General features: G+C 37.0%; 3 protein-coding genes across 5 annotated transcripts in view; all 3 read left to right on the top strand.

The window, feature by feature from the left end:
• zbtb8b (zinc finger and BTB domain containing 8B) overlaps window positions 1-5,818 on the top strand; it is a 67,338-nt gene extending 61,520 nt beyond the window's left edge. For all 3 annotated transcript variants that reach the window (XM_073930802.1, XM_073930801.1, NM_001328347.1), the window contains 1 exon segment: window positions 4,945-5,818. In XM_073930802.1, the coding sequence (XP_073786903.1) occupies window positions 4,945-5,253 (309 nt within the window). In that variant the 3' untranslated portion in view covers window positions 5,254-5,818.
• hpca (hippocalcin) overlaps window positions 1-17,033 on the top strand; it is an 802,589-nt gene that overhangs the window by 210,413 nt on the left and 575,143 nt on the right. The window lies entirely within an intron of this gene.
• fuca1.1 (alpha-L-fucosidase 1, tandem duplicate 1) lies at window positions 10,730-15,601 on the top strand. The gene is given in 8 exon segments (NM_212740.1): window positions 10,730-11,154; window positions 11,228-11,362; window positions 11,527-11,664; window positions 12,977-13,082; window positions 13,163-13,363; window positions 13,445-13,635; window positions 15,050-15,149; window positions 15,237-15,601. Coding segments are annotated over 8 exon segments (1,356 nt in total). The 5' UTR covers window positions 10,730-10,801; the 3' UTR covers window positions 15,369-15,601.

Here is a 17,033-nt window from a genome sequence, read left to right as displayed (position 1 = left end):
GATACAAACAATTAAAGAGCCCATATTATACATGAAATAAGGTCATATCTTGGTTGTAAGGGTCTCCAACAACAGTCTAATATGCATGCAAGGTCAAAAAACACTTTCATGGTCTTATAATCTGCATTTATTTTTACCTAATTATCCCAGCGACTCCTTTATGAATCGTCCAGTGATTCATTTGTTCCCAAACCCCTCCTTAGCGCGGAGCTAATCTGCGCTGATTGGACCGATGACAGTCTGTCGCGATTGGTCGACTGCCTTCAGTCAGAGAGGGAAATGGCCAATAGCTAATCAGCAATTTAAAAAGTAATCACAGTTCATACACGCTCGATAGTGTAGGCGTGGACTTTAGCTGCCACACTATGGCCAGTGGATAGTGCCACGGATAACCGAACGAAGGAGACAGTCGTGTACTCGCCATACCACACACACACAAAAACACACACACACCTCCGGATGACAACGCTCCCGCTTCAGCCCGCACCCGCCAGGTTTTAGCCTGAGAACCCGCTCCGTTTTCTGCCCGCCGCGCCCGGTCCCGCTAGAGCGGAGAACACAACCAAATATCACCCAGTATACAGTCCATAAAAACACACACACAGCACAAAGTACACAAAGCTCGTTCGTTCGTTCGCTCTCTCTCTCTCTCTCTCTCTCTCTCTCTCTCTCCCCGCGCCAGATTTCTGCGGCGCGGGAATAAATTTCCGAATAAATCGCGGGAGCAGAACTCTAGCACGGAGCTCCATAAACAAACAGCACGCGTCGCGTTTTTAACGTGACTTTGCACGCGATAAGATAATATATCCAGTTAACCTGATACAGTACACACGGTTACAAGTAACAAATCACAACTAAATACATTTGCAAGCTAGAGTAAACGAGGCAACAACTTTAACCGCACGTACTTACACTTGAGAAATGTAGGAAGAAACCCATCCTGACGTCCATCAGTTACTCTTTACTGATCCTTCCTTTAACAAACTCAGATGAAGTATTCTTTGTAGCATGTAGCTTCCAGAAGTTTCCAACTGCTTGGTTATAATGCTGATGTTTCATCTTTGGGTAGAGACTCAATATATCCATCTGCAGTGTGACTTCAATCGACCGGCATGTTTGTGTGCGTGTGTTTGTGGGTGTGTGTGTGTGTCTGGGTTACTGCGTCAGAGGGCGGGGCCTCAGGTTTGAAATCTCCCGGGTTTGCGCGTGCACGTGAAAAACTTTGTTTCATTCGTACGTCATGGCGAAACACCTAATGAGTCGGTATCAAGGCGACTCGTTTGAAGCACTATGATTCGACTCTTTTATAGATGAATCAACAGTTTTAAACACTGTATTCTTACAGATTTAAGCCTTAGCTGGATACTTCACTTCACTTAGAGCTGTGTTACACACTACATGGAGGGGAATTTTCGAAAACCCATAATATGGGCTCTTTAAATCACAAAAATACATTCCCACATATACAATACAAAGTACCTTATAAAAGATTTCAAGAAATTCATTCAGAGCAACAATAGATGATGGGACAAAGCTATTCCTGAACCGTTTTGTCCTACTGAAACCTTCGACCTGAAGGGAGCAGGATCAACTCCTCAAACAGAGGATGAGAGCTACAGCTACTAATGTTCTGGGCAATCCGTAAAAGCTGCCTACTATTCAGGGATTCCATACTCAGCTTTGATTCACCAATCAACCTGCTAGACCACCTAACAACCTGCCTCAGTCTATTCCTGTTTTTGAGAGACAGACCTCCAAACCATGCCACCAGAGCGAAGGATAGAATAGACTCAATAAAAGCACGATAGAAAAGAGTAAGCATATTGGGGCCAATGTGAAACTGTGGTAGTTTCCTGAGACTATATAGGCGCTGATGCCACTTCTTGCACACAGCATCACAGTTTGCCTCAAAGTTTAAAGATCGGTCAATAATGGTATCTAATTATTTGTAGTTCTTCACCCATACTACTTTTTGACCCCTGATATTAGCTGCTGACTAACGATGATAATAATAATAATAATAATAATAATTAATAAACAGTAATAATAAACAGTAAACAGTAAAGGCAGTGACTATTTTGTAAATGAATAATTCCCGGAACAAAACTAGAAAATAAAAGTTACAGTGATCGACGTCCAACACACATTTTCAGTTTCATTTTCGGAACATGACGTCATTAAATGGGGATAGCGCAAAAAAAATAATTTTGTGCCATATAGCATTATAAGTCAGTCTTGGATAATAAAAACATGTATCAAACACAAATCGTATGAATAATCACTATTCAGTTCACTTCACTATTTTGTGCCAAGTGAACAAAAAAATATTAAATGACTCCCTGTTACATTCCTTTCATTACTTTTTAATGGTCGAGGGGTAACTAAAAGAAAAACATTAAGCCAATTGTAATTATTGCTGCCATTTTCAATAGATGAGGAACAACAAGACACAAAATTGCTATTTAAGTCAACTTGTTTATTATAAATAAGCTGTGTTTATTTAAATGCTTTTTTCACACAAAGTAGTTAGAATTAAGACAATGATTTCACAAAAAAATTAAAGAGCCCATATTATACATGAAATAAGGTCATATCTTGGTTGTAAGGGTCTCCAACAACAGTCTAATATGCATGCAAGGTCAAAAAACACTTTCATGGTCTTATAATCTGCATTTATTTTTATCTAATTATCCCAGCGACTCCTGTATGAATCGTCCAGTGATTCATTTGTTCCCAAACCCCTCCTTAGCGCGAAGCTAATCTGCGCTGATTGGGCCGATGACAGTCTGTCGCGATTGGTCGACTGCCTTCAGTCAGAGAGGGAAATGGCCAATAGCTAATCAGCAATTTAAAAAGTAATCACAGTTCATACACGCTCGATAGTGTAGGCGTGGACTTTAGCTGCCACACTATGGCCAGTGGATAGTGCCACGGATAACCGAACGAAGGAGACAGTCGTGTACTCGCCATACCACACACACACACCTCCGGATGACAACGCTCCCGCTTCAGCCCGCACCCGCCAGGTTTTAGCCTGAGAACCCGCTCCGTTTTCTGCCCGCCGCGCCCGGTCCCGCTAGAGCGGAGAACACAACCAAATATTACCCAGTATACAGTCCAGACAGCCAAGCTGTCTGTATAAAAAAACACACACAGCACAAAGTACACAAAGCTCGTTCGTTCGTTCGTTCGCTCTCTCTCTCGCTCTCTCTCTCTCTCTCTCTCTCCCCGCGCCAGATTTCTGCGGCGCGGGAATACATTTCCGAATAAATCGCGGGAGCAGAACTCTAGCACGGAGCTCCATAAACAAACAGCACGCGTCGCGTTTTTAACGTGACTTTGCACGCGATAAGATAATATATCCAGTTAACCTGATACAGTACACGCGGTTACAAGTAACAAATCACAACTAAATACATTTGCAAGCTAGAGTAAACGAGGCAACAACTTTAACCGCACGTACTTACACTTGAGAAATGTAGGAAGAAACCCATCCTGACGTCCATCAGTTACTCTTTACTGATCCTTCCTTTAACAAACTCAGATGAAGTATTCTTTGTAGCATGTAGCTTCCAGAAGTTTCCAACTGCTTGGTTATAATGCTGATGTTTCATCTTTGGGTAGAGACTCAATATATCCATCTGCAGTGTGACTTCAATCAACCGGCATGTTTGTGTGCGTGTGTTTGTGGGTGTGCGTGTGTTTGTGGGTGTGTGTGTGTGTGTGTGTGTGTGTGTCTGGGTTACTGCGTCAGAGGGCGGGGCCTCAGGTTTGAAATCTCCCGGGTTTGCGCGTGCACGTGAAAAACTTTGTTTCGTTCGTACGTCATGGCGAAACACCTAATGAGTCGGTATCAAGGCGACTCGTTTGAAGCACTATGATTCGACTCTTTTATAGATGAATCAACAGTTTTAAACACTGTATTCTTACAGATTTAAGCCTTAGCTGGATACTTCACTTCACTTAGAGCTGTGTTACACACTACATGGAGGGGAATTTTCAAAAACCCATAATATGGGCTCTTTAACCAAGTTTTACCATTTTTTTCTTGTTTTTATTTTTTCTTCGGTTAACAAATTTTTTTTTTAAATTCTAGTTTTAGTTATTTTGTTCTTTTTCGTTAACTATAATAGCCTTGGCACAAGTTAATGCCAGATCCATTAAAATAAATACTGAAACGCAAACAGAGAATATCTGACATTTACTGGAACCTGATCCAGCAAAATCCAACTCAAATTAAGCACTGATTAAAGGATCGTTTTAGCTGAAAGAATGGCCCCTGGTGATGGCACTATAGGGTATATGCAGAAGTATGCTGAAGGACTTTTAATTTGTCAGTAACATGGATTAAGCACTTCCGGTGAACCATAAGCCATTACAAAATCAGCGAGTTTAAGGTTTGTTTTCTTTACAAATCAGTGATCCACTGGCTGAGTGATATCCAATATAAAGTGGGTCTCAGATTGTACATGAAGCACTGCATTAAATTACATTTTTCCCCGCCATGTCTTTAAAATATGAACATTTATATCAAATTAATATAAATTAAAAAGCCGTTAAAATATATAATAATTTATGTCTCATTTTTAGGCTTAAGCAACTAAACAAATGCCAAAATCTATTTGACTAATTGTATTTTAATTACATTACAACATTGATGGTGTAAAAGGAAACGCATAAAATGGAAAAAAAAAGTCACATTAACTGTTTACCGGAGGTTTATCAGTATGGGAAGAAACACTCACTCCGCATATATACCCTATTAGAGACAAAACATATACAGGCAAAACAAAATGTATACCTCCTGATAATACATTGAGGTCTCACGAAGGAAGTTTTGCATTTGGAGCATTGCTGTAGGGGTATTTTGCATAACATTCCCAGCACTCCTAGCTATTAATCACTATTTCAGTCTTTAAACCAGTGTGTATTTTTGTTTCGAAGGTCCATCGCTCCACATGGCCCATTGTGTGCAAAGGCTGTCGGCAAGTGTTCTCAGGCATTGTGTCCCACGGAATGAAGCGATTTGGACTTTGTGACGGCTGCACGTTTGTTACTACAACTCACAATCACGATCCGTCCTCCATGAGCCTCAACATCCAGCCTGAAGCTGTGGAGAGAAGCGCTAGAGATTCTGATTGGCCCATGTTCATGGAGGAAGGAGATGAAGCGGAGGCGAGTGCTAGTAATGTTGAACAGGATGATAAACAGATTGTCGTAAAGCAGCTAGCAGACAATGGTACACTACTGTAGGTTCATTTCCACTTGAATGCTACCAAATGAACTGAAAAGAAAAGACTTTTGGCAGGGTGTGACCTGTGCTCAACCGGTAACAGAATACCGGTTTAGTTACTTTTTGCATAATGTATGAATTTTGCTGGGTTACTAAAGAAGGATGATTATGTGTTGGAAATTAAAGATTAATTTGAATTTGAATCATGACAGCTGGGAAACGCTATGTATGGCTTTAGTACATATTTGCTACGTCTAATTATGTATTACGAAACATTTTCTGTACGACTCTAATGACACAACAGATTTTGAATGGGTTGTGGCAGTATTGCTTGAAACACTTTTCAGGGGCCATTTTAGTGGTCTTGTCTGTGCATTTCAATGGTATGAGTGTTATGTTGATTCCAGAAATTGTCATCAAGAATCTAAAAATGCAATGTGGTTATAAAGGCCTTTTTATTAATTCCATACATTTCTTTTATGACTAAAAATACATTAAAGTCACCCCCTACACACACACACACACACACACATTGTTTTTGAGTAGGAACATTTTCAGAAATAAACAAGTCATTTAAAAACTCAATCGACTTTATCTCTTTAATTTAGGAACGTTCATTTCTCTGTTTAGAAAGAAAGCATTTGCTTTGTGCACTGTCAGTGTTCAGTATGGATAGGAACTGAAACTTTTTTACCCTTTCACCAGTGTAGTGTAGCGTAAGAGCTTAAGATTGTCCATTGTATTCTAATATAGCCTATAACTGGGGCCAGACAGAATCTGCGGACATTTGTGGCTATTTCTGCTGAGAATTTTGTAAAAAATCTGCGGATTTTGGTGGAATGAATTTTGGGAGTATTATAACTAAAAATTTTATATAAAAAATTAAAATAAAAACATTTTCAACTTTTATTTAATGTTTACAATCCAATTAGATCCACTTATTTGGTAAACAAAGCAAGTCTCTCATATAATATATCTACTAAAAGAAAATATTACTTTACAAACTGTATTGTAAATAACTCGTATGAACATTTTCATATTACTATTATTATATGGCAATCATATTTGAGAAATTAATTTATAAAACTGAATAAATATAAATGTACACACATTTACAAAATACATACTCAATGGTGGGTTAAAAATCTTCAGAATTCTGTGTGCAGATTTTATGTGGGCCTACCTATAACCAGGGGCGGAAAAAAATCAAATTAAAAGAAAGAAATTCACAAAAAAAACAAGTTCTATTACTCCTCAACCCCCCTCAAATAATTTGCTGTCACTGATATATAGAGAAATCTGCTCTCAACGCTGCAGGTGTGAGTGAGGGCAGCGTGGCACTGTGCCACCTTTGAGTGCTCTGAGGCGGGGAGAGACCGACAGCATCACTCGTAGCTTGTTACGTTAAGAATGGTACAGCACGGACACATGAGTCTCTAAAAATCTCCAGTAACACCTAAAAACATTCGCTAGTCTTTTTGGTCACACTTTATTTTGATGGACCATTTGTTACATTGCATGTCAACTAATTCTCATTAGATTATAAGTAGATTGTTAGGGTTGGGTTAGTGTTAGGATTAGTGTTAGTGTTGACATGTACTTGCAAAGTTTCTTATAGTCTGTTAAATCACTGTTGAAGGAGCATATCAACAGATATTAAGCAGACAGTTTACTAATACTCAAATGGAGTAGGTAACACGGACTGGCAGTTTCTTTGATTAAAGCACTTACACCTTGCGCATATGCAGTCTGGACGGAATTTTCCATTGTTCATGGGGGCCCCGGTTTTAAAAAAAGAAGTCAAAATGTTGAAATCTTAACAGTTATTGACAGATTGTACTACATAACATAGAAAAAGTATTAAAGAGCTAAATGATGTCGCCGCCAATAGCCTAGTGGTTAAGTGCGCTGACATTTGGGCAACTTGAGTTTGATTCCCGGCTCGAGGTCCTATGCCCCTCCTTCCCCTCTCTTTGCTCTCAATGCTTTCCTCTCTGTCATCCACTATCCTATCCAAATAAAAGGTGAAAAAAAAAACTAAAAATATGATTAATATAGGCTTCTTGGCATTGGTCGGGGCCCCCTAATTCCCCTTGGCCCTAAACGGCTACTTACCTCGCTTATTAAGTCAGCCCCTGCCTATAATTCTTGTGTTCTGTCTTTGATTGGCGTAAAACGTATTTGTAATGTCAACATTGCTTTCAATGGGGTATACGCACACAGACTTTTAGTTTCGGCAAAAGCCAGCCCCAGTGCTCCCGGTGAACTGTCTTTCCAGTATAAAATTTCCACGTTTAAGGTCGGATTTCTTTAAAATGTAATGTTTTTCACTGCCTGATAGATATACAATATGAAGAGCGTATCAGACCGGACAACAAGCACTGCATTGAATTCCATTTCCCCCCGCCCTGCCTTTAAAATATGAGCTTATCTTACCCCAGTATTTTCAATAGAGTTTCTGCGTTCGCCTGCTGATCCTGAAGGCGCTAGCGGTTACAGTGTCTTTTAACTAGTTTTATGCTTAACTAAATAAATGCTTAAGTCTATTTAACTGAATATATTGTAATTACATTACAACATCGATGCTGTAAAAGTAACCGTATGAAATTGAAAATAGTCACATTAAGCATTCACCGGATACCCCATTTATGATTGCTTGCATTGCATATTTTATAATTATTAAATGACTTTTTTCCCCTCTGCTTTTTGTTTTTTATTAATTTATTATATAAATGATGCATGTCTTGTTGTTTTTACTATGTACTTGATACAGCATTACTCTTAAAAAACCATAACTGCAGTAAAACTGCAGTACAACAGCAGTATGTAGAAGTATAACTGCAATAAAATGAGGTACAATTGCAAAATTGCAATACAATGAAGTGTAAACACAGTTCAGATACAGTACAATAAAGTTCAACAGCAGTACAAGTTGCAGTAAACTAGAGTAAAAACAAGTAAACTTTGTCTGTACTGCACTTGTGCTGCTGTAGTCTAATATGCCAGTGGTGTGGTAAGAACTGTACTGCACTTGTGTTCCAAGGGGTGTGTTCTTCCCTCTACTGACAAAGGTCCAGTATTTGTTCCATACATGAGCTCATTTGTCTTTATTTTGACTGTTATGCCATCATGAATTATCAAAATATCCCATCGAAAAAGGCTTTAAGACCTAAAGTAAGACCTGCAATCAAAGTCAACTTTAACTTTATTGTTAAATAGAGAAAACATTTTACAAGTAACTTGAAAGAAAAAAATACCAATAAAAAGCACCAAAGGCAACTCAATTTTTAAGTTACTTATAATACTTATCAGGCTGTTGTTGTTATCCATGAATTATCAAATGTACATTTTACAAGAGAGGCTAGAAAAATCGTGAAGCTCTACGTTATTATCATTATTATAATTTTTTATTATTCAAATGGCCAAATTCTGACTGGGGAAAGTTGAATGTGCTGGTCAGTTTGTTATTTGCCTAATAAATGATAATAGCCTACAGTTTTTATTTTAAAACTTTACCAGATTCCTGTGTTTTACCCCCTGGTGATATATGATGTAATGAATTTGTATTTTATATATAAGTAGGCTATTTTTCATATTTCTTTATTCTAAATCTTTAGAAAATGTTTTAATACATCAATAAGTGTGACCATCTGACAAACTAATCTAGCAAAAATAAATTGTGCTTAAAATGTCACTAAAATTCATTCATTCATTCATTTTCTTTTTGGCTTGGTCCCTTTATTAATCCGGGGTCGCCACAGCGGAATGAACTGCCAACTTATCCAGCATGTTTATACACAGCGGATGCCCTTCCAGTCGCAACCCATCTCTGGGAAACATCCATAGCCGAGGCTCGAACCAGCGACCTTCTTGTTGTGAGGTGACAGCACTACCTACTACGCCACTGCGTCGCCCCACTAAAATTCATTCATGCATTAATTTTCTTTTCAACTTTATTGATCTAGGGGTCCCCACAGCGGAATGAACTGTCAACTTATCCTGCATATGTTTTACGCAGCAGAAACCCTTCCAGCTGCAACCCATCACTGTGAAACATCCATACACACCCATTCACTACAGACAATTTAGCTTACCCAATTCACCTGTACCGCATGTCTTTGGACTGTGGGGGAAACTGGAGCACCCAGAGGAAACCCATGCAAACACAGGGAGAACATGCAAACTCCACACAAAAATGCCAACTGACCCAGCCGGGACTCGAACCAACGACCTTCTTGCTGTGAGGCGATATTGCTTCCCTCTGCTCCACATGTGCTGCACATATCACTAAAATGCAGTATTTAAACCTCATAATTAAATAGAAAATGACTCGAATAACTGCAAAAAGTCCACTTTGTTAGAAAAAAAATAACCACCGCTTTTACCAGGCTGGCTACAGGCTTGCTTCAGCAATACACCAAATGAAATGTAATTTGGAAACCATTGTCCACCGAGCAGGAAAAGTAGAAGTTGTACTGCAGTTGTATTGTAGAAGTACTTCAGCATTGCAATAGCGGTTGGCAGTTATACTGTAGTAGTACTTCAGTTGTATTGCAGTAGTAGTAGTACTGCCCCTACTGAAAAAAACTGTTTAAACCAGCCTAGGCTGGTTGGCTGATTTTAGCTAGTCAACCAGGCTGCTTTTAGAGAGGTTTTGGCTACTTCCAGGCTGGTTTCCAGCCATTCAAGCTGGTTTTAGCTGGTCATCTCCCAGCCTGACCAGCTAAGACCAGGCTGGGAGATGACCAGCAAAACCAGCTTGACCAGCCTAGCCAGGCTGGGAGCCCAGCCAAAACCAGCTATGTTAAACCAGGCTGGTCAAGCCTGTTTTAGCTGGTAATTTTCCAGCCTGACCAGCTAAGACCAGGCTGGAAACCAACCTGGAAGTGGTCAAAACCCCTCTAAAACCAGGCTGGCCGTTTAAACTGTTTTTTTTTTCTCAGCAGTATAATAGTTGTATTACTTCAGTACCATTGCAGTAGTTTAACTACATATGGTAGTAGTATCACTTCAGCACTATTGCAGTTGTACTGTAGTAGTGCTTCAGTTGCATTGCAGTTGTTGTACTGCAGTAGTAATACTGCAATATACTTAAATAATGCAGTTTCCCGTGTCCAAACAACTGCTCTTTTCAAAAGTTAACTAAAACTGTAGTATTCCTTTTAAAAACTGCAGCATTTTGTAGGGGTTTGGAAGTAGTTTCACGAATAAATAATGATTTTTAAAAAAGTTCCCGACCAAACCACTATTTTTGTAGCGAATCAAAACCATACGGCGAGTCTGATTTCAGAATCAGAACCATAATGATTTGTTTATTTTCTTTTATCCTCGGGTTTATTCCCTTGTGGCGAGTTGTTTTGCAGGTGAAGTCATGTGCAGTAGTCACATGAGTGTTGTCATATGATAAACCAGGAAATACAAACTGGTTGCTCTGGTTTTCTGCAACGGCATTATGTTTGGTCCCAAGGTAAATCGACCGACATCCTTTTGTAGTGCAGAAGTCATACTGACAGTCGTGGTAGCGAGTCACTTTAGCTGACCACAGTGAGCGCAATCACGTCTGCAAACATGCAGGTGACTCGCAGTCAGATATCGCTGTTTCTTTGTCTGCTATCATGCGCGTCAGTTATCGGAGCTCGATATACTCCTGACTGGACAAGTCTGGACTCCAGACCTCTGCCTGGATGGTACGACGAGGTGAAGTTCGGCATCTTCGTTCACTGGGGGGTGTTTTCGGTGCCCGCTTTCGGTAGCGAGTGGTTCTGGTGGTACTGGAAAGGCGCACAAAATCCCGATTACGTCCAATTCATGATCAAAAACTATCCTCCAGGTTTCAGCTACGCGGATTTTGCGCCTAATTTCCACGCGCAGTTTTTCGACCCTGACGCTTGGGCTGATATCTTCGAAGCTTCCGGAGCGAAGTACGTACTTAAGCGTTTTTCGGTAAATCTTCCTGTATTAGATTATGTAGTCATTTCTAACTTTCTCCCATAGATATGTCGTCCTAACATCGAAACACCACGAAGGCTTCACAAATTGGGGATCCCCGACCTCCTGGAACTGGAATTCGGTTGATGACGGACCTCACAGGGATCTGGTTGGAGATTTGGGCAATGCTATAAGAAAGAAGTAATGTGTGCTGTATTATTACAAAACTTTGATATCTAATACTTTTTAGTAATGTTCCGTAGATTTATATCTTGTTCAGTGTATTGTCTTTAATTTAACCGTGGATATGATTAATATTTTGTGAAAGTTTTGGTTTATTAAAGTATTTTTGTGCGTTGTGCTAGGGGCTTGCATTATGGACTCTATCACTCTCTGTACGAATGGTTCAACCCCCTCTACCTGAGTGACAAACAATCTGGCTTCAAGACCCAGGAGTATGTTGCAAGAAAAGCAATGCCTGAACTCTACGATCTGGTCAGCAGGTAAATATGAGTGAGTCATATGATGTCAGGCTAGAGAAGAAAAAAAAACTAAAAACATTGGTTTATGACACTAGTCTCAAAGTTTGCGAAAAGATCAATCCTAATCAGACCCGTAGCTAGTCTGGTGAAAGCGGTGGTTCTTTTTTCTCAATAAGTGGACCTTTTTGCAGTTATTCGCCTCTTTTTCTATTTAATTATAATATTTAAATACTGAATTTAGGTGACATTTTAATGACTATTTTTAGCTGTTTTAGCTTGTGAGGTGGTCATCATAACCACACTTTTTGATGTACCCAAAATATTTCCTAAATATTTAGAATTAAGAAATATGACGTTTATTTTTAAATTACAAATTCATTACGTCATAGTATCAATAGAAAATAAAGTTTTAAATTAAAAAACTGTAGCCTATTGTAATTGTAATTTATTAGGCAAATAACAAACTGGCCAGCACATTTAACTTTCTTCAGTCAGAGTTAGTCATAGGACGGCAACCGTTTTCAAGGTATACTGCGGTTTGGAAAAGTCAAGGTTTTAAAACCGCCAGAATTTTCTGTAATATAATTTTTCTTTTTCGGACAACCGTATCTCCAGCAGAAAAGATCTCCAAAGATGCCGTTTTAAATTGTAAAGAAATCTGTGTTTTTGAAACTAATGAAGACAGAAGTCAGTGACTGACATGTTTACTGCTCCAAAATATTTTAAATCTTTCACAACATAAAATATTTTTTGTTCAAAGGGGAAAAAAGGCTTTTGTTTTTACCCAGACATTTAAAAATAACTTATTTTAGAGTAGTAATCGCAATACCAAGATACTGTAAAAACATCATATTTTTATCCAAGGTTATCATACTGTCAAAATCTTATACCGGCCCATGCCTAGTCAGAATTTGGCCATTTTAAAAATAATAATCATAAAAAATAAAAATTTAGAGCTTCACCATTTTTCTAGCCTCTCTTCATAGATAACAACAATAGCCAGAATAGTATTCAAATTGATTTTAATATGGGAAGCTTTTGCTGCTTATTGCTCATTTATTATTTCAAGAATAAGGTCCAAGATTTAGAATTGAAGTTATGTGTCAAATGTTTTTTCTGTTTAAAAGCAATAGAGTAGTGAAAGAAGACTGTTGAACTCTTGAGAAATAATTGTTTGCATTGTCCAATCCTGATTAAGTCACACCAGGATTCCACTTGGTCTTAAAGCCTTTTTCGATGGATTATTTTCACTATTGATGATGGCATAGCGGTCAAAACAGGAAAAATTAGCTCATGTATGGGAAAAACTTTGGACCTCTGGTTTTTGTTTCAGGTACAAGCCAGACTTGATTTGGTCTGACGGCGACTGGGAAGCGCCGGACACTTACTGGAACTCTACAGAATTCCTTGCCTGGCTCTACAACGACAGTCCAGTCAAAGTGAGATCATCACATCATGTCTTTATTATTGTGAAACTGAACTTTTAGATCATGAAAATGAATTCTTGTGCTCCTTATAGGACATAGTGGTGGTCAATGACAGATGGGGGAACGGATGTTACTGCAAACATGGAGGTTACTACAACTGCGCCGACAAATTCAATCCTCAAAAGCTGCTCAATCACAAGTGGGAGAAATGCCAATCAGTGGACAAAATATCATGGGGGTATCGCAGAAATATGAAGCTGAGTGAGCTGATGGATCTGCCAGAGCTTGTACAGGTGAGATGTGATCTGAATGTTCATGCGTTATCCAATGAGTCAAGTGCATTTTTAACCTCTTAAACTTTGTTTTAACCTCAGGACCTGGTCTACATTGTGGCTTTAGGTGGGAATTACCTTTTGAATATAGGGCCCACAGCAGATGGTGTGATCGCTCCTGTGTTTGAGGAACGTCTCAGAGGAATCGGAGCCTGGCTGCAGATCAACGGTGAAGCCATCTATGGAACGAGCTTTTGGAGAGTTCAAGCTGAGAATGCCACTGTTCCTGTCTGGTGTGTTCACATATCTTTCTATAACTTACGGTCACATACCTTCAAGGCTAAAGTTTGTGGTCTCACACTGACGTCAGTAAATCCATCACATGAAGTCATAAATAATTTTAATAATTAAGTGTCTGTTTATAAAAAAAAATTATTCCTTGACCTCTGCCTGATTCTGAAGTCCTAGGCTATGTTTACAAAACAGTTTCAACAAACAATGTAAAATGTTTTGTTTTGGCTGTTCATTTACATGACAATTGTGTTTTTGGGGATCTTCAAATGAAAACTGGTTTCAGAGTGCACATTCTTAAACAAAGCCTTTTTTCGTCAACATAAACGACAAAAATGCAGGTTTATGAAAAGGTGATATCATGGACACTACATGTATGCAAGAGTTTTTGACACATCCAAAGCAACAATGGCTGATTACAGGACTGTATCTGCAGAATGTTTTTTACAAAGAGACATTGCACATCTTTTGGTCGGTAATGCATGATACAGCATTTTTTTTAGCATTTTTTGCATATCATTATTTGAGGGTCTGTTTGCAATGTTAACTTTTCATCTGTACACATTTTTTACCATTTTTATATAGTGCCAGATCAGTCTCAGAAATAATACATTTAAAAAATACAATTCATACATGCACAGAGCAATTCAAATGTACAAAATCCAATTCGTAAATGTCTAAACACACAATTCATGAATTCACAAGTGAAAATCATCTATATTTTTTTGCCAAATGAATTGAATTTGTGCATTTGTAAATCGTGTTTTGAATTTACGAATTGGATTTGTGTATTTTTGAATTGTGATTTGAAATTACAAATTGGATTTGCGTCGTTTTTAATAGTTTTTTATTTATGAATTTAATGTGTTTTTTTGATAATTTTTTTGACTTCATGTATTGGAATTGTGTATTTTTGAATTGTGTTTTAATTACAAATTTAATTTGTGAATTTCTTTTTCAGTTTTTTTAATTTACTAATTGGATTTGCGTATTTTTTAATCGTGTTTTAAATTTAAGAATTTGATTTGCTTATTTTTAAAATAATTTTTTTAACTTACGAATTGGATGTGTATTTTAAAATCATTTTTGGACTTTATACATTTTTATTTGCGTATTTTTGAATCATTTTATAAATTTACGAATTGAATTTGCATATTTTATAATTGTTTTTTATTCATTTACTAATTGGATTTGCATATTTATTAATCGTGTTTTGAACTTACAAACTTGATTTTGTGAATGTGAATTGTGTTGTGGATGGGTGAATTTTATTTTTGTAAATGAATTTTTTTTTAAATTCTGATCTGGCTCCATATTTTAAGTGCATGATCATATATAGAATAATCTAAGTTTAGGTTTTCACACTATAATTAAATATTCAACACAATTTAATATGAAATTTTCGTTCAATTTCAGGTATACAGCAAAAAAATCCACTTTGTATGCGATCTTCACCACCAATCCTATGCAGAACACCTTTCAGCTTTCTGCGCCCAACACCACCGACAGCACAGTGGTAAATATTTATAGATTCGTACATTTTCAGAATTATTATTATTTTTTAAATAACTTGTATGATATGAATGATTTATTTACTGTTTAGGTGACTTTATTGGGGAGTCCTAAACCTTTGAAATGGGCTCCTCTGCAGTCATCAGGACTGATGGTGGTTCTGCCTGAGCTGCCTTTCTCACCCGCTTATGCCTGGACTCTCAAGATGGAAGGGGTGGCATAGTGCTTTAAAAACAATTTTGATTTTAATATAATTTGTTTTAGGGCAGATTTGTATAAATATTTTTTTTTACAATGGATTACATGATTTCATTAATCAGTAAAAATTACAGACGGAATGACAAATTGTGATTTGTTAATTTTCGGGAGGGTTTTCTAGACGCTAATGCCATTTTATGATGCATCTAAAACTGACGAAATCCTCAAGTTGTCAATAAACGTATTCATTCTTTGTAAGATTTGTGGACTGTGTGACGGTGGTAATTATTATTAAATAATACTAATTATTTGCTGACTTTTTAATGAATTTAGATGGTGAATTTAGAGATAAATTTCGAATAACAAGTATTGTTTGGGTTTAACACAAATACATGGCTAATGATAAGCGACATGTGAAGCTTTACTGTGACTCTTTAGGGATCATGTTTGTGGTCTTTAATTATTTAACATGGAGCCAGATAAGTCTCAAAAATAATATGCATGATTCATAAATACGCCAATCCAATTCATATGTTCAAAACATGATTTAAAATGTGCAAATTCAATTAGGAAATTAAAAAAGTTAAGAAAAATACACATCCTAATCTTAAAAAAAAAACAACTTTTAAAATAAACACACATCCAAATTCGTAAGTTCAAAAACAAGATTTAAAAATATGCAAATCTATTTCAGGAAAAAAAAAATATGCAAATTCAACTTTTAAATTCCAAAATCTATTTAAAAATCTGCAAATCCAATTTGGAAATAAAAAAAAATGTCCAAAAACACACAAACCTAATCATAAATTCAAAAAATGATTCAAAAATACACATCCAATTTGTAAAAAACGACTCAAATATGCAAATCCAGTTTGGAAATTCAAAAATGTATTAAAAAAACATGCAAATCCAATCTGAAATTTAAAAAAAAATCAAAAGCATGCAAATTTATTAAAACTTAAATAAAAAATTATTTTAAAACACACAAATCCAATTAATAAATAAATAACTATTCAAAAATACGAAAATCAAATTTATAAATTTAAAAAACTATTCAAAAACATGGAAATTTATTCATTAATATTTGGCTTAAGCAGGTCGCACACCAGAAGCGCCGCTTCTAAATATTTGGCGAAAATATTTATGATTTTCACTTGTGAATTCATGAATTGTGTGTTTACAGATTGGAATTTGTAAATGTGAATTATTCTGTGAATGTATGAATTTAACTTTTTTAAATGTATTATTTTTGAGACTGATCTGACTCCATATTTCAGAGCATTATAAGTGTTATTACACGTTTAAAACTACATTATGGTATATTATTATATTAGGTATATTATCATTAACCTAAAAACATGCTGAACACTTTTATATAGACTTTTGCTATTTAAAAAAAAGGTAGACCTACTTTCATTTGCAAACATTGTGTTTTATAAATGGCCAAGTATGCATCCGGCATTTCCCTTTTTTTTTTTTTTACAAAAGGAAGCATTTGCAGTGGTAATAAATGCGGATGTGAACTGAAACCCTTCACCACTTAAGTCTGATTCCGAGACAAATGCTAAATTCATTGGGTTCTCTTTCTCACGCACACATTTCTCTCGCAGACACACACATTCTCTCTTCCTCTCACATTATCTCATCTACATCCCTTTTTGCTGAGTTTGTTTTTGAGGGGGGGCTGGTA

The sequence above is a fragment of the Danio rerio genome, chromosome 19 (assembly GCF_049306965.1).
Source record: "Danio rerio strain Tuebingen ecotype United States chromosome 19, GRCz12tu, whole genome shotgun sequence".
NCBI classification, from domain to species: Eukaryota; Metazoa; Chordata; class Actinopteri; order Cypriniformes; family Danionidae; genus Danio; species Danio rerio.
Note: the sequence above shows the minus strand (reverse complement) of the source record. Positions and strands in the feature narration are given on the sequence as shown.